This window comes from Rhincodon typus, chromosome 18, assembly GCF_021869965.1.
Source record: "Rhincodon typus isolate 14 chromosome 18, sRhiTyp1.1, whole genome shotgun sequence".
Classification (NCBI taxonomy): Eukaryota; Metazoa; Chordata; class Chondrichthyes; order Orectolobiformes; family Rhincodontidae; genus Rhincodon; species Rhincodon typus.
In genome coordinates, this window is record NC_063349.1 from 20,809,244 (window position 1) to 20,831,167 (window position 21,924).

General features: G+C 37.5%; 1 protein-coding gene across 1 annotated transcript in view; it reads left to right on the top strand.

The window, feature by feature from the left end:
- Positions 1 to 4,260: 4,260 nt before the first annotated feature.
- Positions 4,261 to 21,924, top strand: part of LOC109920177 (voltage-dependent L-type calcium channel subunit alpha-1C-like) — a 656,132-nt gene continuing 638,468 nt past the window's right edge. The window contains exons 1-3 of the mRNA XM_048607862.1: positions 4,261 to 4,672; positions 5,414 to 5,738; positions 7,029 to 7,134. Coding sequence (XP_048463819.1) covers positions 4,624 to 4,672; positions 5,414 to 5,738; positions 7,029 to 7,134 — 480 coding nt within the window. The 5' untranslated portion in view covers positions 4,261 to 4,623. The remainder of the gene's footprint in view (positions 4,673 to 5,413; positions 5,739 to 7,028; positions 7,135 to 21,924) is intronic.

The window sequence follows — 21,924 nt, forward strand, 5'->3', positions numbered from 1 at the left end:
CGATTCCTTTGCTTCCCCACCTGGTTTAGTCTATTGCTATCTAAGCAGCATGTAGCTTTATTTTTCCCAGCAAGAAGTTCAGTTGTGGCTCAGTTGGTTGCACTCCTAAGTCACAAGGTTGTGGGCTCAAGTCTCATTCTATAAGATACCACAAAAATCAAGGTGGAAATTGCATTAAGGGAATGCTGCAATGTTGGAGGTGCTGTCTTTATCAGGTGAGATGTTGCAAAGGAGAGCAGGTGAGCTATTCCCAGTATACTAGCCAACATTTATTCCCAAACAGCTTGTCTGTTTAATATTACATTATTGCTTGTGTGAGATTACTATGTGCAAAATGGCTGCCTCTTCAATGATGGATACATTCAAAAAGTATTCCATTGATTGTAAAGTACATTGAGAAGTCTGATGAATGTGAAAGGTGCTATTTAAATGCAAGTTTTTAAAAATTTTTCAGAATGCATTGGTCACATTTATTTATTATGAAATTCATTTGCTATTGGAAACAAGTTTGTTAATGTTTTCTTTAAATGTTTTACTTCAAGATCACAACCTAAACTTCAGTTTGAATTATTTTAAAAAGTAGTTGATTTGAAATCAGTCAAAATGTTTCTTCAATTATTTTTCTCAGTAACCAAAACTTTTCAGATCCAAAAGGTGTGGATCTTTTTTAAAAAAAAAGTCTTACATCATAAATAAATGTATAAATTTTCACACAACATCCGGGATCTGAGCTGTGTATTTGCAGAACTTGCCAATGTGCAATCTGTGCCATTTTCACACATGGCATAATTTCACACGGCACATTAGTAGATTTAAGGACTTTATGATTTTCTCCATACTTTCAAGAAGCTTGAAAAGAAATGGAAGATTGAACTCTCAATGCTATGCTTTGGGTATATCTCAGGCCGAAAATAATAACTGCCTTTTCTCTTTGCTCCCATGATTAATACATCTGTAATTTGTAGTTTCTTCAAGACATAAGAACATAAGAACTAGGAGCAGGAGTAGGCCGTTCAGCCCTTTGAGCCTGCTCCGCCATACAGTAAGATCATGGCTGATCTTTTCGTGGGCTCAGATCCACTTACCCGCGTTCTTACCGTATCCCTTAATTCCTTCATTGTTCAAAAAAAATCTACCTTATCTTTAAAAACGTTTACTGAAGTAGCGTCAACTACTTCACTGGGCAAGGAATTCCATAGATTAACAACCCTCTGGGTGAAGAAGTTCCTTCTCAATTCAGTCCGAAATCTGCTCCCTCTAATCTTGAGGTTATGCCCTCTTGTCCTAGCTTCACCTGCCAGTGGAAAGATTCTCTCTACTTCTATCTTATCTATTCCCTTCATAATTTTATATGTTTCTATAAGATCCCCCCTCAATCTTCTGAATTCCAATGAATATAATCCCAATCTACTCAGTCTCTCCTCATAAACCAACCCCCTCAACTCCGGAATCAACCTAGTGAACCTCCTTTGCACCCCCTCCAGTGCCAGTACATCCTTTCTCAAATAAGGAGACCAAAACTGCACACAGTACGCCAGGTATGGCCTCACCAGCACCTTGTACAGCTGCAACATAACCTCTCTGCTTTTAATCTCAATCCCTTTAGCAATGAAGGACAAAATTCCATTTGCCTTCCTAATTACTTGTTGTACCTGCAGACCTACCTTCTGTGATTCATGCACAAGGACACCCAGGTCCCTCTGCATAGCAGCATGTTGCAACTTTTTACCATTCAAGTAATAATCCTTTTTACTATTACTCCTAGCAAAATGTATGACTTCACATTTATTTACATTGTATTCCATCTGCCAGACCTTTGCCCACTCACTCAATGTATCTATGTTCCTCTGCAAAGTTTCACAGTCCTCTGCACACTTTGCTCTGCCACTCATCCTAGTGTCATCTGCAAACTTTGACACCCTACACGTGGTCCCCAACTCTAAATCATCTATATAAATTGTAAATAATTGCGGTCCCAACACTGATCCCTGAGGCACACCACTAGTCACTGACTGCCACGTAGAATAGCACTCATTTATCTCCACTCTTTGCTTCCTGTTAGTCAACCAATCCTCTATCCATGCTAATACTCTACCCTTAACGCCATGCATCCTTATCTTATGCAGTAGCCTCTGGTGCGGCACCTTGTCGAAGGCCTTTTGGACATCTAGGTACACCACATCCACTGGGTCCCCATTGTCCACCATGCTCGTAATGTCTTCATAGAATTCCAAAAGATTTGTCAAGCATGACCTGCCCTTCATGAACCCATGCTGCGTCTGCCCAACGGGACAATTTCTATCAAGATGCCTTGCTATTTCTTCCTTGATAATAGACTCAAGGACCTTCCCCACTACAGAGGTTAAGCTAAAAGGTCTATAATTCCCCATCTTTTGTCTACTTCCCTTTTTAAACAGTGGCATCACATTTGCTGTTTTCCAATCTGCTGGGACTGCCCCAGAGTCCAGCGAATTTTGGAAAATTACCGCCAGTGCACCTGCTATTTCTCCCGCCATCTCTTTTAGTACCCTGGGATGCATTCCATCAGGGCCAGGAGACTTATCAATCCTTAGCTCCATTAGCTTGCCCAATACTACCTCTTCCGTAATAATGATTGTTTCCAGGTCCTCACCTACCTTCGTCTCTTTGTCAATTACTGGCATGTTATTAGTGTCCTCCACTGTGAAGACCGATACAAAATACCTGTTCAATGCCTCGGCCATTTCATCATATCCCATAACTAAATTCCCCTTCTCAAAAAATACAACTTCCAAGATGTAAAAAAAAACTAACCTTGTTTTTGTAGGTTAGTTGAACATGGAGGATAATAAATCTGACTTTTCATAGTTTAGTTATTTCATTCTAAATTCATGATAGATACTCTAATTCAAATATATGATTGGTTAAGTAAATTATCCTAACACATGACATGGATTAAAAAATACTATTACCTTTAAAATTCAAACAAAAACATAAACTTCCAAACTGAACAGTGCAACAAAATAGCTTAGCAGTAAAGATTATTCAGCTAGCATTAGAAACAGGTACCTTTAAAATTCAAACAAAAACATAAACTTCCAAACTGAACAGTGCAACAAAATAGCTTAGCAGTAAAGATTATTCAGCTAGCATTAGAAACAGGTACCTTTAAAATTCACACAAGAACATAAACTTCCAAACTGAACAGTGCAACAAAATAGCTTAGCAGTAAAGATTATTCAGCTAGCATTAGAAACAGGTAAGCAACTGCTATTTAAATAAATAACTAGAAGTAGCAGTACAGGCAGTGTGGTGACATTATAGAATATCGATTTCCTGGAATATATGAAAGGGTGTAATTAAGTGAGGTTATACCTAAATTGTGATAAAATTTACAATCTGGTGGAGTTTGTCACCAAACTTTGGGTTCCTATCCCAATGCATTTATTTACACTTGATTGGTTGTGAAGTAAAAATATATTTAGCTGTGCAAAATAACTGAAGGTTTAAACTCATTTCTACCTGTTTCAAGTTTAATTTACTAATAAAATTATCTATAACGAGCAAGAATACAATTTACCAAACTTTATTTGATTCCACCCAGATATTTATTTGGTTTCTTACTAATTTGAAAATAACAGTCATAATTACTTCGAGCATTTCCGGGGCCTAAACAGCTGTTGTTGCTTCCAGTTTGCTTGTCTTCGTTTAGAGATAAAATTTCTTCATTAACCATGACCGCGTGACAACACCTTTGCTTAAATTGAATTCACAGCTCAGGACAACTAAGTTTTTAAAGGATAGTAATGACCTTTCCAATTATATGGCTAATTTACAGATATCCATATCTTTTCCTTTAGTTTTGAATTCTAGATTTTTTTTCATTATAATGTAACGCTATTTTGTTCTATGGTTTATACTAACCAAAAGGCAACGGCACATTTTTGTTCTCTACGACTTAATGCAAAATGTATGTATTCGAATCTTTTATTCAAAATAAATCGATAGGATGAGAAAGAAATATTTGTGGCTTTCTATAAGCTTCCGACACGCAATACAAGATATCAACAAGTTGAGTAAAAGAGCAATTAAGCCAAAAAAGGGAAACAATTGGCATGAGTTTTTTGTTTTTTTTGGCTTAGGGAGACATTGTCCACTTGCTTATTTTACGTCATGATTCCATAAACTGTTTCCAGGCTCTGGAGACAAAAAAATGTGCTTAGTTTATTTTACACGTAAGAACATCTGGAAACAGTCAGGAGATAGCGCTCAGGGAACTCTTCCAGCGTTCGCAAGGAATGGCCTGCAAGACTGCATGTTTTCTTTTCTCCGTCTATTTTCCACGCTTCATTAGGTCATCACCCCACCCCTCTCCCTTTTTAACCATTCCTTAGTTATATACTGAAAGACAGGATTTAACCCTCAGAGAGTTGCCCTGGATATTTTCCCTCCTCCCATAATATCCACTGAACAGAGTGAAAGCGAGCTTGGAATGTGTATGATGTACTCTCTGTGAAGCCCCGGATGTAGTCAGGATGTGCTGTGAGAAAGAGGGAGGTATAGAGGATCAGTTACTTGCGTTTTATTGTAATAATGGGGATCAGGTAATCGCCGTTTGTGGAACAAAAAAATTGGCGTATTTAAATGGTGAATGAAAAGGAGAGGATGTATATTCCCGAGGAAAACCATCAAGGTAAGTACCGTGAAAACAGAGGAATGGGGAAGAGAGAGAAAGAGGACCATCACAAATCTTATTTCCTTAAATGTAACCGGTGGGCGTTTGGGCTGTATAGCGATATTTAACAGGCAGTTTGGGAGAATAATATGTTTTATGCGCCGTTTTACACTTTTTCCCCGCAAATATTAACATGATGAAACATTCGTTCGAAGCAGTGCTGCTGCACATGTATTGCACATGAAATTAACATGCGATCAAGTTGTCCGGGCGTTTTTTTTAAGGAAATGCTCTATTTATGGTTAAATACCATAATTCTATATGGATGATATTTGGAGATGGTATCGTAAAGCTAGTACGAACGATATCTAAATTTGGCTTTTTTTGATCGAGCTCCCGGATGAATCATTATTTCTTGAACTATGGACGGAGATGTTTTTTTTCTTCAGTTTTTCTGTTAGCATTCGCGAAGGAAATGGCTCCACCATCTGTGAAGTCATTATTTCAGGTTGCAGTTTTTCCTTTTAATCTCAAATCTTGGAATATTTAAAATTCTGAATAATATTCTGTATTGTAATCGTTTTATATACATTTATCTGTGATTGCAATATTCTTAACTGTTTTGATTCGAATTTACTAAGACTTGTTTTGCTTGAAAATCTAAGAATTATCAGGGATTGGCAGCAAGTATTTGGAGAAAGGAATACTGGAGGCTACATTTTATAGTATATACATGGCTAAAGTATTTCTTTATTCCAGGCGCCAACTATGGTAGCAGCCGAGCTGTATTTGCCCATGGCCTTTCAAATACCAGGACGGACGGTCTGGCTCCAGAGCACATCCCAAGTCCTGGAGCTGCCTTGTCGTGGCAGGCAGCCATCGACGCGGCCAGACAAGCCAAAGCCGCTGCGATGATGGGCAACAACATGGTCTCTACGGCCAACTCAACCCAAAGGAAAAGGCAACAGTATAGCAAGCAGAAAAAACAAGCTAGCGCCGCGACCACACGTCCACCACGGGCTCTCTTCTGCTTGACTCTCAAAAACCCTTTGAGGCGAGCATGTATCAATATTGTCGAATGGAAATATCCTTTAAAATATGAAAATATTCAAAATCGCGACCAGTTAAATATCATAAAAAGGTTTGCAGGTATTAAAGGTGTGCAGATGCAATAGGTACAGCTAGATTGCAATAACTATACATGTAAATGCAAAATACAGACACGTTCAAGAAATGGGGAGTACGAGTCAGAGAACCTTTTTTTGCTCCAACACATGATATTTGCAAAGTCTTTTAACTCAATAAACATTCCAACGAAGGTCATCTAACTAAATCTTATACGTAGACACTGGTGAGATATTTGGCTAGGTGACCAAACCTGGGAGGAATGCGAAAGCAAGGATTGGATTTCTAAAATTGAGAGCCAATGCAGTAAAGCAAGACACGGAGCTAATAAAAGAATGGAATTTAGTGCGGATTAGGAATCCTGCAGCAGAATCTTGAATGATCTTAAGCATATGAAACATACAAAATGGGGGTGGGCATTGGAACAGTCACGTTAAAAGGTGGCTAAAGTAGGAATGAGGTTCAGCAACACGTGAGCTTAGTACCGATGTTACCGAGATCTTCATGGTAGAAAGGATAAGAGTTTGCAAGTTCAGTGTAGTGCAAGATCGGAAACAAATTGAATTAGCCTATATCCCTTTCTTCAGCCCACCCACCAAGGCATGGAGTTGGCAAATCGAATCTGTGGTATGACTGGAGAAGATAACTTCCCATATTTAATTAAAGGAAAGTTCTAATTCAGCGCTGAATGTTGAACAAGCAGAGAGATAAATGTAGAACTCGGTATTCTCAGCGTACATGTCAATTGTTACGTATTTTGGGTGGTCTTTGCGGCGGAGCAGCACATAGATGAGAAATAGGAAGTCGCCGAGAACAAATTCTTTTTCTGGCTATGACTTGGTTGGAATAAAACGAGGCAGGGCATATTCATATCCTCATACGTTCACTGGGAGTGCTCTGACAATGAATGGACGTTGATATTTATGGGAATACAACCGTTAACTTTTATTTTCAAACTTGATTTCCAAACGTACATTTCACAAGAATAATCCTTTTATTCTAAAAACATTCACGCGCATATAAAATGTAACAGATTCCTGTCGGAGCCATTTCTTTTACTTTAAAAACAATCTTGTATTATCTCAAAACGGAACGTGCCCGTGCCTTTCTCGTATTTGGGACGTTCTGTTGAATTTCAAATTGCACTCCTTGCATTATATCTAACTTGAAACAAATAAGATGTAAATCTTTGCTTTCGGATTGTGATTTTTTTTTCTAATTACAACAGTTCTTTAACTCTCAGCCTCAGGCCCTTCGAAATAATTATTCTCCTAACTATTTTCGCTAATTGTGTGGCCTTAGCCGTCTACATACCTTTCCCTGAGGACGACTCGAATGCAACCAATTCCAATCTGGTAAATTCAAAATACTTCCATTGTTATTCTACTGGCATGGTATATTTTGAAATCAGGAAGCATGTGGCTTTTGGAAACATGTGAGCGTATTGTAAACGGTTGTGATTAGCTGTCTAATGCTTTCTTAAACTACACTGAAAATTTAGTAATTTTTGCCCTCTCCAGGCCAGGTGAAGCTTGGCAGTGAAGGTAAATGATTTTTGTTGGGCTTGGTAGGTGGTGTTGACTTGTCTGACCCCGCGATGACCGTCCTGTGCGTTGATAATAGTTTGACTTTTAATTTGGAAAGCGAACCAAACTGGTTGTTAGGTTTATATACGGCGGTGACTAAAACGGAATTAGATGTGTTTTATCTATTGCGAACATTTGGTGTATGCAATGTTACGATAATTTAATACTATGTTTGGAATTGTAGTTGTAATGAATTATATATGAGTGATGCATGGGCAATATTACCAAATTTCCTCTGCTGTAATCCGATCACCATAATCCGAATGATAATGAGTTTGTTCGTGCTCCGTAAAATGGCGGACTGTTTAATCGTGTCTAATCACGACCGGCGCTGCATTGTTAGGGGGCATGTTGGAGAAATTGTGTAGGTAGATTTGTATATTTAATCTTTTAAAAATATTAGAATACTACTACTGCTCTGAAAGTAATTTTGCTTGATTGTTTCAGTGTAATAGCATAGATGATAAATGGTGAACGTTGTCTACCAATTTCTTAAGGGGCCAATATTTCTGAAGGTACGATTAAGATGCTTACCTATATCTTGCGACTATGAACTGTAGTTTACCTTTAGCATATCAACAAGAACATTTTAGTTTGTGTAAAACACTTGTATTTAGGATACTTAGCGTATATTTTAGTTAACATACTGTGGGAACTGTTTGCATAATGCTGCGGAGCAGGTGTATGTGTCTTAAATCTTAAATGGTCAAGATCGTGGCATTGTCAATTAAACAATTGTCTGCAAAAGTACTCACCATTTGCTTTTTAAAAATTATAGTTCCATTGTTTAAGTTAACTGACTAATCAATAATTAAGTGGCACACACTCCAGGAGCACCACTGACTTTAATTATGTAGAATATCTTGGCATTTATCAATATCTTACAGTTAGCTGTTAATTATAGGTAATTTTAATTTTGGACTTAATTTGATGTCACAGTTTATATGGACTCATGCTTTAGTGATTAGCCACTAAATCTGGAATCACTACGTTCCATCTTGACATTAGTTTTTGCAATCTAAGTATTATGTTTTGTAACATGTTCAGTAACTTAAAAAGTACATTTTGTATGGCTACTCAATTTATTTGCACGTGAAACAATCATTTTGAGATAAAATTGCACCAATGAGAGTTGAGCAAAGTTATAGAGGGAATTTTTAAAATTGGTGCCAGTGGCAACCAATATTCCCCATTTCCATTAGCTAGTTAGAAGTGTCTGATATTGCTACTCAAATGAGCTGATTTTTTTGGCCCTCTGGACTGTTTGCAATCAGAGACAAAAGTCATTAGTATGAGCACTATTGTATTTCTGCTGGTAAGCAAATTATGGATTCCAATGAAGGATAATCATCTATTTTAGTAATATAAAATGATTTTGGCCTTTGAAACAATGGTGATTTTTTTTGGAATTGGCAGGCCAGTGCAAAGAGGAATCTACTCCTTTTGATGGCACAAAACCTTTGATATGGCATCTCAGTTGAGGGAAACCTTTATTAGGTAAAACCATGAAAATTTGAAAATTAGCATAACGGGGAGCTAACAATGTGAAGATTATCTGTCATGTGGATCCCTTGTGAAAGATATTCCTGTTCTTGCACTTGAGGTTATTGAGTCCTTTGGGCTCACCATCTACAGAAAATCAATGATGTGTCTTATTACTCTTCTTTAGGGGCATCTACATTCTCTTGTGTTATCCCCTGCTTTCACTCATGAGCTGCCTTTCCTTTTTTTAAATGCCCCCCAGTTTATGTGGCATGTAGCAAGCAAAATAAATATTTGGGCCAATTATTTCATGTGTGTGTTAATGATATACGCGAGCTTCTTCACACTCTTTCTTATCTATCAATGTATTCTTATACTCCTTTCATAAGTATTTATCTTGTTTTTCATGAAATAAATTTGTTCTTTAACTAACTACTCCTTATAGTGGGTAGGAAACTCCACATTCTTGCCACTGTCTTTTTTTCTACCCTGAATTGTCTATTGGTTTTATTTATGACTGTCAAATGACTACAGCCCCATAGTTTTTGTCGTTTCCACAAGTGGAAACATGTTTTGTATGTTCACCAGTCTATCCTTACAGAATCTTAGTCTCCTGTCAAGCCATGCTCATTCTTTCAGAGAAAAGACCCAGCCTTTTCGATCTTGAACTTAATCCCTCCAGATTGCTGTATCATCCTTGTAAACGTTTTTATTTTAAAAAGGCATTCAATGTAGTATATTTTAAAGGTATTTACTTTACAAAGCAATTTTGTGAAAAACTGAGCGCAAACTACTGGAAGTTATAGCAAACTATTCAGCTAGCTGGCACTGATGCATACTGGGAGAGTGGGTACACATTGCATGATGAGATTGCATGATTGTAGTTAATTTGACATTAGAGTTCAAATTGGGGCCCAGCATTTAGAATAAACTGAAAATTTGAAGGGGACTTTTATAAGGTTCAATTTGTAATTTTTTTAATCAGCTTGTGAAATCTGTTTGTAGTCTATATAATTGCATTTTGGAAATTAGAAATTGGATGCCTGACAGGGAAGTATGGTATGTAACAAAGAACTTGGAGCATTTTGAATCATTTGTCAGTCTCAGTAGCAATTCTTTTTTTAACCTTAGTGTTACTTATCCCTATATATAATAGCAACTTTGTGTCACACTATGCAATGCACCTTTTTAATGGTGAAAAGACCTATTACGTAACTACTTGAATGAGTAACAGGTATTGCCAGTATGAGTTTTTAGTATAATGTCCTATGTGCTGAAACTATTTACAATATAGATGAGTGAATCTATACTGAAAAATCTTGCATATTTCTTCTGAAATTTTCCTTTTTTAAATTCTCTCTCCTATCATATTGGTTGTTATCTGTCTGTCTGTTTATCCATCCAGCAGTCACGTGTCTCGCTCTCCGCTGCTCTCCTTTCTCCATTTCTCTTTTCATACATCTGGTTGTGTATCCATTCCATGTGTTTTGCATTTCCTCCATGCTCCCAACCAATTATGCCCTCTTGCACTTTGTCATAGTACAATATGATTTAAAAAATTCTGTGATATTGGAAAGGAGAAATGTGACAATTAGGAAATACTTATGCTGTTTTTGTAATAGTAAATGTCCTGGGATTGGTGATTGTGATTCAGATGAATTCATTCCTTATAAGGACCGTGTTATACTATGTATACAGAATATATTAATCTGTTTCATTAAATCTTAGTTGCTCATGTGGCTGCACAATAAAATTTGGCTTCTTATGAATAGTAGGTTGTTTAGACATTTCGTGCATTTTGGTTTCTGTGTGAAGTAACTGATTTAGTGTCAGAGTCATACAGCATGTAAACAGACCCTTCTGTCCAATACATCCATGCTGACCAGACATTCCAATCTGACCTAGTCTTATTAACCAGCATTTGGTCCATATTCCTTTAAACTCTTCCTATTCATATACCCATCCAGGTGACTTTTAAATGTTGTAATTGTACCTACCTTTCTCTCGCAGCTTGTTCAATACACGCACCACCCTCTGTGTGAAAAAGCTACCCCTCAGATCCTTTTTCAAATCTTTACCCTCTCACCTTAAACCTATGCTGTCTAGATTTGGACTCCCCACCTTGGGAAAAGGACATTGGCTCTTCACCATATCTATGCCCCTCTTGATTTTATAAACCTCTATAAGGTCAACCCTCAGTCAGTTTTGGAAAATGATAATTTAAATCGAGTTGGGGCCATACTCATATATTGTACCACAGAAGCCCAATATGCTCTGCTTTTTGTATTACAGCCCCCTTGAATTAAGTTCATTCCATTAGTCCCTTTTGATTGCCTTTAGTAGATACGATGCTCTTGACTTCCATGTATATGCTTGTAGTTTAGGGAAAAGTTTTTAAGGGATATTTGAAAAGCCAAAATAACACTCTTCAACATTGCATCAGTTTGCTCCTAAGAACTGTTTTAGGAATATGGCAAAGAAAAGTTAGCAGCAGTTCTTTTTATAACTCAAAATAAAACAAAGTTTATAATTTAACATGCACTCAGTTTGTGCAACAGTTTAATTGTGGAGACAATTTTACTTTTACTTGTATATGAAGCTCTTTAACAATTGTAGACAGCCAAAATTATTGCACAGTCAATCAAATGATTTCAAAGTGTGGCAACGCTTGTATTTTTGGAAAGGTTTTAATTATACTGTATTATGTGGCAAGTATATCATCTTTTTTCTTTATCTGCATAAAGGTTTTGAGAGTATGGAGTATAATACAGAGTTTCCAGAATTTCAAAAACTTGATTTTTTTCTGACCTGGAAACAAGGATTTATGATTTATCTTCTGGTCAGTAAACAACAGTTGAACATTTACTGACTTGTCTTTTTTCAAAATCAAAAATGGACTTTATGGCCTTGGTGGAACAAACCTGATAACATTTCTCTATATTACTTTGATGTTTCTCATCTAATGTGTTTTTGATGCTTTTCTGGCTCAAAAGCAACATAACATCTAACTTAGCAATGTGCAGGTTATGTATTTCAGCATTATTTCAATAAACATTATTAGATGTTAGTAACTAGGTCTTTTTATTCTAGAAATTTTTGAAGAGATGCCACAAATTTTTGACAGCATGCAACTCTTTTGGGTCAGTTTGGACATGGTAAAAGTATGGAGTAATCAGTCCAGAGATGTATATATGGTGATAAAACTCTTAATTTTCCTTGGAGAGTTAATTTGAAAAATGTGTTATCCGCTGTCGGTTCTGTTGCCGACGTTAAGAGGCTCTACAAAATTGTTTTTCTTTGAGATCAGGAGGAGCAGCTCCCTGCTGCAGCTCCCCACCCATTGCTTTTTATTTATCAGGCTGATCAAATATTTGCCAGTTTTACTTCAATGAACTGCGTCAGGATGACCATTTAGAGTCTTAAGTTGGCTAGTTTAATGTAATTAAAGCTATGGCCTTAAAGATCAGTGCTCCTTGGCGCTATGACCAGAATTTCTCACTGCCAGCCTAACAATCAAAATTGGAGAATATTTTGTGTGTTTTCCAGTCAAATGTTTTAGAGCTAGAATCAATCTGCATTGTTTAGTTTTTGCCTTTGTATTATTTGGCCAACAACATTCTAAAATGCTGAACAAGCTCAGCAAGTCTGGAAAGATCTGTGAAGAGAGAAAAGTTAATGTTTACAAGTTGAAATATTAATTTTGTCACTAGGTACTCTCTTCATGGATGCTCCCAGACCAACTGAGTTTTTTGTTCCCTTTTTATTTCAGGTCATTGGAATTTGCATTATTTTGCTTTTGTTACTGAACGTAACTATTAATCTGGTATGTAACATTGGAAAGTTCAACTAACCCACAGTTAGTTCTGGCTTAACAGTACTTTCCAAACTTCTGAATAGGTTCCTGCTTTCATTCTCTAACATTTCACAATTCCACAATCTGGCAACATGGTGGTGCTATGGAACAGGTTTTGAACTTCCAGTGTACCAACCATATTGCCTATCTCTGAGATGACTTGTAATATAACTATTTATTTACCGTTTTTTAAAAAAATTCTCATAGCCTTGCTCATGTTGATAAACCCCCAGTTGATGAGCTCTCCTTCCTACAATTCCAGGCTGCTGTGATTTCTACTAAGAGCACAAATTTGTCCACTTAGGTTTCCCATTTTTATTCTTTTAGCTTCTATGGGATCACAAGTTCAGGCCTTTTCCTGCAAGTTTCTGAAAAAATAATCAACTATTGGCTTCTGCCCAATTCTTAAGTCTTTTGCCATACTACAGTCCTTCATCTTTCTGTTGTTATGAATTAACTGGGAAGAGTGCACCAAAGTCAGATTCCACTGTTCCACAAACTGTCCCAAAATGTATAAAATCTGTTAGGTTACTAAAATTACTAATTTCCCTGACTGACTGCTGTTCAGGACAAAAGCAATTCACACTAGGTTTTATCATTAACAGAAAATAACCCTCTTTATTGTAATCTGCTTTATCAAAAAAAAAGAAAATAACATATTTCTATTCTACTCCAATGTCATTTAAACTTTACCCCTTCTAGAAACCCTAAATATGCACAGACTCTTTCACAAGTAAGATAGACAAAAGAAAACCAGTTTAACTGTGATATTCGTAGAGTCATAGAGAATCATAGAATCCCTGCAGTGTGGGAGCAGAGCATCGAATCCACGCCGACCCTCTGAAGAGCATCCCACTCACTCGCCCCATCTGTGTAATCCTGCATTTCCCACAGCTAATCCACCCAACCTACTCATTCCTGCACACCATGGGCAATTTACCGAGGCCAATCTACCTAACCTCCACATCTTTGGACTCTGGGAGGAAACTGGAGCACCTGGAAGAAACCCACCCAAACATGATGAGAATGTGTAAACTCCACACAGTTGCCAGAGGGGGGAATCAAACCTGGGTCTCTGGCACTGTGAAATCACTGAGCGCTGTGTCATCCCACAGGTTAGTTGCACACTGAAGTGTGTAATAAGAGATCATTTATTTATAAAATAAATGTGGTTCCAGTTAGGAGAAAATTAAGTTATGAGAATAGATTGAAGAAGTTGGGATTCTTCACTATAGAGAGAAGGCTGAGAGGAGACCTGATTGAAGTCTTCAAAACCACGAGTGGCTGGACAGAGTAAATAGAGTGTACTTCTATCCGCTTGTAAAAGGAACAAGAACAAGAAGGCAGTTGGATTTAAAGTGATATGCAAGTGAAGCAAATATGATGTTTAGAACAAAAACTTCACATTGCAAGTTGTCAGGATGTGGAGGCACTGCAGGGAAATGTGGTGGGAGGTGCATTCAGCTGAGGCATTGGATTTTTTTTTCTTGTATAGTAATATTGTGCAAGAATATGGGGAAATGGCAGGGGATTAGCACTAGATGACAATGCTAAACATAATAGAGTCGGTGCAGGCAGACTGGGCTACACTGTGATAATTCACAATAATGACTCTGTGATTCTGAGTAAGAATGCATGCAGTATTGACCTAACTGAAAGTCTGCAATGTCTGAGTCTTCAGCACCTCTTCTGCAGTAATGAGACTGGGCAATGTATGCTTCGCAGAAGGCTGAACAGTTCACACCTTCACTATCTCTGGTATCTCTTGGCTGACAGGTATGACCTCTGAAGGCTGACTGTTTGTTTGGAAGGACCATGCAGCAGGTAAGTAGAAACAGCAAGCTCAATTGGTAGAAAAAAAAAGGCCCACAGAGAACAGAAGGCACTGAGTCTTTTATCACCTTAGCCTACTGTCTTCCTATGCAGCTTAGTTGGCCATGCCAGAGTAGGGATCTAATCTTCTCTGAAAGATGACCACCGTGACGCACATCCACATGTTATGTGGCAGAGGACTACCAATTATATCATTGATACCATCACATTTCAGTTGTCAAATTTAAAATGATGTTTCATTTTTGTTCTGTAACAATCAGGGAGTGTGGAGGGTGTACAGAGTTTTGGAGAGAAGAAGAAAACATTTCATTATCTAGAGTCATTTACAAGCATGTTCCAGTCTGTTCTTGCCCAAATTTATTTAATAAAACAATTAGACTTTGCAGCATAATAGCTGACTTGGCTTGGGATGTTAACACAATCTACTTGTGTTAATGTGTGGCATTCTGTCTCTCTTTGGACACATTTCCTGTAATTCTGAAGGAAATGGATTTATGAATTTTGGTCTCTGGACTTTTTATTTCTTTCAAACAGGGAGGTGCACATATGCAAAGGAGAATGATAGAATCATAAAATAGAATGAACGATAGAATTGTTAGAACGTACAAGGCTATTTGGCACACTGAGTCCATGCCAATTCTCTGCAACAGCAATTTTATGAGCATCAGCCTTCAACCCTTTCCGTGTAGTCCTCCCAAGTTTGTTTTTTTTTTAAGTGTTTATCCAGTTCCCTATTGAAAGCTACAATTGAACCAGGCTCTTGGAGCACCACTCCCTTTCATTTCCCAGTGTGTATCTCCCTCCAAAACAAGACCCAATCCTCCAAGCTCTAGTCTATCTCTTTCTTAGCAATTCAGGAACAGGGATTTACTTAGATAACACAATGAATGGGATAAACATTTATTTGGTTGGATTCAAGTGCCAATTTTATGGATTCCTTGTTATTCCGAGGTTTTTAGGACTTTAAAAGTCCATTTATCTGGCCTCTGGTCCCATTTCTTTCCCTTTCCTTGCAGGTTTTGGTTTTAGTCTAGTTTTGCCCTTGTTTGTGCATTCTGCTGTCCACACCTCCTCTCGATGTGGATTCTTCAGATTTTTTTTGTTTCATTGCTATGACCGTTCACTCTGTACTCTCAATTCAATTTGGTTTTCTACTTTATCACATCTTTTATTTATTCCTTTTCCACGTTTCACTCATCTAAAATGTATTACATTTCTAACTTCTCAGTTCTGATGAAAGATCATTGATCTGAAACATTGTTGTCCACAGATGCTGCCTCATCTGCTGTGTATGTCCAGCATCTTTTATTTTTATTTCAGATTTCCAGCATCCATATTATTACAGTTTAACGCTAGAACAAGGTTCAGTGATCTGCAGAAATCAGTCTTGGGGAAACTGGTTAATCTATGTACATCAATTTCTTGTTGCAATTATATCTGAAAGAATTTTTATATCAGAATCTAATTTCATACGGAAGCTTGTGCTTTGTATTTGGAAGATAACTTCAGATTCAGTAGCATTTTTGTATGTTCTTGGACTGCTTCCAGTTTTGTAAGTCTGTTTGAAAACAGACTAGCTCCTATGATGCTGCTTGGCCTGCTGTGTTCATCCAGCCCTGCACCTTGTTGTCTCGGAAGCCTCTCTGCTCCTATGATGCTGCTTGGCCTGCTGTGTTCATCCAGCCCTGCACCTTGTTGTCTCGGATTCTCCAGCATCTGCAGTTCCTACTATCTCTGATAGAATTATTCTGTTTTTAATGTCAAATTTCATTTTATTTTCAACTTCCTTGAGTAACTATGTTCTACTGTTGCTTCTATCCCATATTTTAAATGCACTGTGATCAGTTAGCTTTGTGACATGTTGCTACTGCATTAATTAAAATTCCAAACATATTACATCTTGCTGTAAACTGGTAGAAACTGTAACCTTTTGTTGTCTATAAACAGTTGCAAGCTTGAAAGAGTACTTGAGTACAGTGTAGAGAGAGAATACCATTAATATCTGAAAGGATTTCATAACATTGAAATGAAACCTGCCATAATAACTTCCTAGTCTCAAGTTTAACAAAGTTGTCAGAAATTAATGAAAATTTCCATGTAGATTTTGCTTTTTAAAACTCTATGTAAATATAGTTGTTTGAGACTCAATATTTATACATGCACAACTGTTTGGATATTTCCACCTAAGGATACACATTATCATGTGATTTACCAGATTCTGAGTTACTGAGGTTAATTACATCGTCAAGGGGAGAATCTAAGTAGTCATATTTCTCACCGACATCCCAGAAAATTTCTAACCAGTTTGTTGTTTTGTCACTATTAAAGGCAACCTAGCTCTTGTGGCACTATGAATGCAACAAGGATATATAGTAAGTGTCGACTTTAATTAACACATGGTTAATCTTTCAAAAAATGTGTGAGGAGCATCCTTTTGTTTCAGTCATACTGATAAGATAGTGCAACTTTGCGCCAAGTTGTTTACATTTTCATCTGGATACTGTGACTGATATTCCTCAAAGCTGCTCCCACTGTCAGTGGTGGGAATGCCATCTTGGTAGGAGTGACAGAAGGATGTTAAGCAAAGGCTCCATCTACTTGTTCCCATGATACAATTTTGAAAAAGAGTCTGAAGTTCTGTTATTTTCAGATACTGGCTAATTCTTAAACAGCAGTACCAAAACAAATTTATTTATTCATTTGTTGTTTGTGAAAACGTGCTTTTGAATAAAATAGCTGTTCTGTTTGTCTACAAAACAACAATAACTACACTTTATGAAAGACACCATATAAAGTGCAAGATCTGTCAATAATTTTACACACCAGCTGTTCAGCAAAGGAAGCCTGTAGTGCTGATTCTCAGAGGCTGGTAACAATCCGTTAACTGAAATGTCTGTTTCTGACTACATCCTCCAATTTATTTAAAAAGAAAACAAATTTCTTCAAGAGAGTGTTCTCTCCTTTATCAGAACTGGTATGTTAGGAGCCTCAGGAGGAAATAGAATCAACAAATCTCCAAATATTGGTGTTTGTGCTGTCACTCTTGTCTTGCTTACCCTTTAACATCTGCCATTTCCAGACATTTAATAAACCTTTTTTCTTGTGATCAATTTCCTGCAATTCCTACTCTTCTGCCAATAGTGCTCTATTCCTTTCAATCACACATCTTCAACAGATCTATTAAGATGATATTACAACACTGTCTCAGCTTGCCAAAATTGCATTTCAATCCTTATTGGCAGTCATGCAGATTTGTTCATTGCTCAAGCACCTCAAATATTTTGTAAAAGCAACAATACCAGCTAAATAAAACCAAATTCTTCAGTCACCAACTCAAATTCATCAAACACCTCAAGAAAATTGCAAGAGGACTGTCCTTCTGAAAGCCAACCCTGCTCTGAGTTTTGCAAAGTGATTTGCAGATCTAAATATTTAGTTATTTAGGGGTACTGAACGGCAACAGGAAGCTTTTGTTGTTTTGAGAAAGTGTTCCTTTAGCTCTCAGATCACTAAAACCAAAAAAAAAAAAAAAATTTTGATAAACATATAATTGTGGTCTTCTAATGAGACTCTTGTATAACAGAAACGTAGTTGATTATACCTCACACATTTAGGGACAGATGACAAATAGCAACTAAGTGACTGGCATTGAGGCCTACCACTGAAACTTTAGCACCTTTCCATATTGTGTTGCTCTAAAAATGAACAGCGTCAATTCTTCACATTCATGAGCTGAGTTCATCATGTGATGAGCGGCAAGAGTACAGCACAGGTTCAGATATTAAGATTTAATTTAAATATGTTTCAAGAAGCAGTAATATATAGTTCTTGGACTAAAGACTATGGTGAGAAAGTGGGAACAAAAACAAATTGCTGGAAAAACTCAGCAAGTCTGACAGCAACTTTGAAGAGAAAGCAGACTTAACATTTTGGGTCCAAGATGCCTCATCAGATCGGTACCTTGGAGAGAAAGGAAATCTCTAAATTTAAATGGGTGGATGAAAGTTGACAACTGTCTTTTACGAAATGAAGTGTTTTATCAAAAAAATGGTTGGCGAGTGGAGGAAGGGAGGCATTTTGCAGTGCAATGCTTTGTATAGAATTTGAAACAGTGCATATGTATCAATATGTATGCTATAATAGCCTTATTGTATGTAAGGGGATAACTTGTTTGGAACTCAAACACAAAAAGCTATTACGGTCATTGTTTTAATGTAACTTTTTTCAATCCTTTCATACCAAGTACCAAAATGATTTTTTAAAATTCTCTCTCCAGAAATTTAAATTATACAATCTCCTTTGAAAACACCCATGTAAAAACAATTGCATTTAGAATATAAGCTAATAAATATCACAAACAATAATCAAAGCAAGCAGTTATACAAATAATTCTCTAAATAAGTCATGCAAGCTTACATTAGAAGTGGCTTGACTCTCCCATTAACCAACAATCTATTGAACATGTACTGAAATATTATAATTTGAACTGGGATCTGCTTTTGTTAGAGAAGCTGATTTTTAACCCACTAGGTAGTGACAGAGTTAATGAACCAAACATGAAGTTAACTTGTGAACAAACTAAGGTGAAAAGGGAGATCAGCAGCTGTAAATGATAATGTAAGGAAATAGTGAATGCTTTTGTCAAGATGTAAAAATAAAGGGTAGAACCACTACAAGATAAAGCTATGAATCAAATTGTGAAGAATGAAGACATGGTAGAGATAAAAAATTCTGTCAAATTTTATAAACAAAGAATATTGTTGTATTAGTGGGAGGTTGCAGCAATAGTTTGAGTAACTGAAGGAAAAGAGTAAGTTCTTAACAAAAGTTATCAAAAAGGAAGTTGGTCTCAATTTTATATTTTCAGAGGGGAGGCAGTTGAACATCTGGCTGTAACTTATCAGTCCTTAAACTTGCAAATATGATCTGGGAATTACTACCTGATGTTCAAAATATGTCTTTAACAAAGGGGTGAAAGATAAGCCAGAATTGCAAATGAAAAATTGAGGACAGCTATTTTTGAAGTAGAACAGATAAAAGGGAATGGAGTAGTTGAAATGCAGTGGTTAGTGCATATGGATTTTCAGCAGGTTGTTATTAACTTTCCCGTTGGTCCAAATGGAAGGTCCTACATTTAGGGCTAAGAGTGACGCCAGTGGTGGAGCTGTTTGATTCTCCTGTGGCCTCCTGAGGACAGCAGCTGGCTGATGGTAGGATCTTCTGGGAAGAGGGATTTTATTCATTTAGAACAAATGAGGAAGGTAATGGGAAAATATCTCATGCTTTCCTTTTCCCTAATTAAGTATAGTAAGTACAAATAATTATCAACACAATTGCATGAATAGGATTTGTGTCAATGCTGTTTTTCTGTTAGAATGCGCATGAACTGCAGGTGGACCTGGAGTAAGATCATAATGCTGCACAACCCACATTTGACAGAAGAATCTCTGTTGCTTTGATTAGTTTTAAAAACTATGATCAATTATCCCACTTCTCATGGCACTTAGATGATATCAAAATATATATGAAAAATAAAATCAACATAGTCTTATCAGTTCATAGGGCTGCTCTTTCATTAAAGAAAGACAACTGGTGTTTAACTTGAGAGTCACCACACCTCAGATGAGGTGAAACATTAAGAAGGAAAGTCCTTCATGGTAACTTCAGCTGGTGTGGGAATTGAACCTATGCTGTTGCATCACAAAGCAGCCATCTAGTCAAGTTACCTTCAAACCATTACGTTGGTTAAGCTATCATTTTCATTTCTTTGAGATGCTGACATCACTGGCTAGGCTGGCATTTATTGCTCACCCCTAATTGAGAAACTGCTCGAGAATTGCCGCCTTGAACTGCTTCAGTCAATAGGCTATGGGTCAACCCACAGTGCTACAAGGAGGGAATTCAGGGATTTGAACATGGCAACAGTGAAAGAGAAATGGTATAGTTGCAAGTCAGCATGCTGTGAGACGTGGAGGAGAACTAGTAGGTGGGGGTGTCCCCATGAATGTGCTGTCCTCTTCCTTCTAGGTATTAGAGGTTGCGTGTTTGGAAGATGCAATCAATAGAGGCTTTGTGAGTTGCTGCCAGGCATGTGTAGATGGTAGACACTACTGCCATGGTGAGCTAGTGGTGAAGGAAATGAATGTTAGAGATGGTGGATGGAGTGCCAATCAATTGGCTGTTTTGTCTTTGAAGGTATCTTGAGTGATTTTTGATGTTTCACCCATCCAGTGACTGGAGGATATTCCTTCACAGTCTTGACTTGTGTCCTGTAGATGGTGGGCAGGCATTGGGGAAATTAGAGGTGATTAATTGCCACTGAATTCTGAGCCTCTGACCCCCTGTCATAGTCATGGCCATTTCTATGGCTTGTCTAGTTCAGTTTCAGGTCATTGATAACCCCCCCCAGGATTTTAGTGGGTAATTCAGTGATGGTATTGCCATTTGAATTTCATGGAGATCTGGTTAGATTTTCATTTGTAGTTGGAGATGATTACTGCCTGTCAATAGCTTGAACATTACTTCTTAATTATCATTCCAAGCCTAGATGTTATGCAGGTCTTGCTATATATGGACATTAGCTACCTCTGTTTCTGAGAAATGGCAAATGGTACTGAAAATGTGACTTTCAAATGGAGGAAGGTCATTGATTAACTGAATGAAGATAGTTGGGCCCAGGGCACTATTCTGAAGAACTCTGTCACTGATGTCCTGGGACTGAGGTGAGTGACCTCCAAAGATTTGTGCTTTGTGCTCGGTATGATTCCAGAGAAGGGACAGTTTTCCTGATTTTCATTGACTGCAATGTTGTTGGAGTTCCTTGATGCCATATTTGGATAAATGCTGCCTTGATGTCAAGTGTGGTCACTTTCACCTCACCACTGAAGGTCAACCCTTTTTGTCCATGCTTGGACCTAAACTTGTAATGAGATCAGGATCTGAGTGACCCTGACAGAATCCTAAGTATCAGAGTGCAGGTTAATGCTAAGCAGTTGCTACTCAATACCACTGTCAATGACCCCTTCCATTGCTTTGCTGCTGATAGAGTGTAGATTAGGACAGTGATTGACTGGGATGTATTTGTCCAGCTTTTTGTAGACCAGTCATACCTGGGCAATTTTTCACTTTGCCATGTACATGCCAATATTATGGCTGGACTGAAACAGCCTGGGGCACAGTTATTATAGGAGCACCCCTTCAGAACTATTGCCAGAATATTGTGCATGCCCTCCCGCACTCTTCATTTGGTTCTCTAAGGTTGGTCCCTAGCTTAGATGTTAATGATAGAGTGGGAAATACATTGGCTATGATGTTACAAATTTAATACAGTTCCTAGAGGTTGGCCCACAGCATCTTGTAGATGCCCTGTATTAAGTAAGATCTGTTCAAAA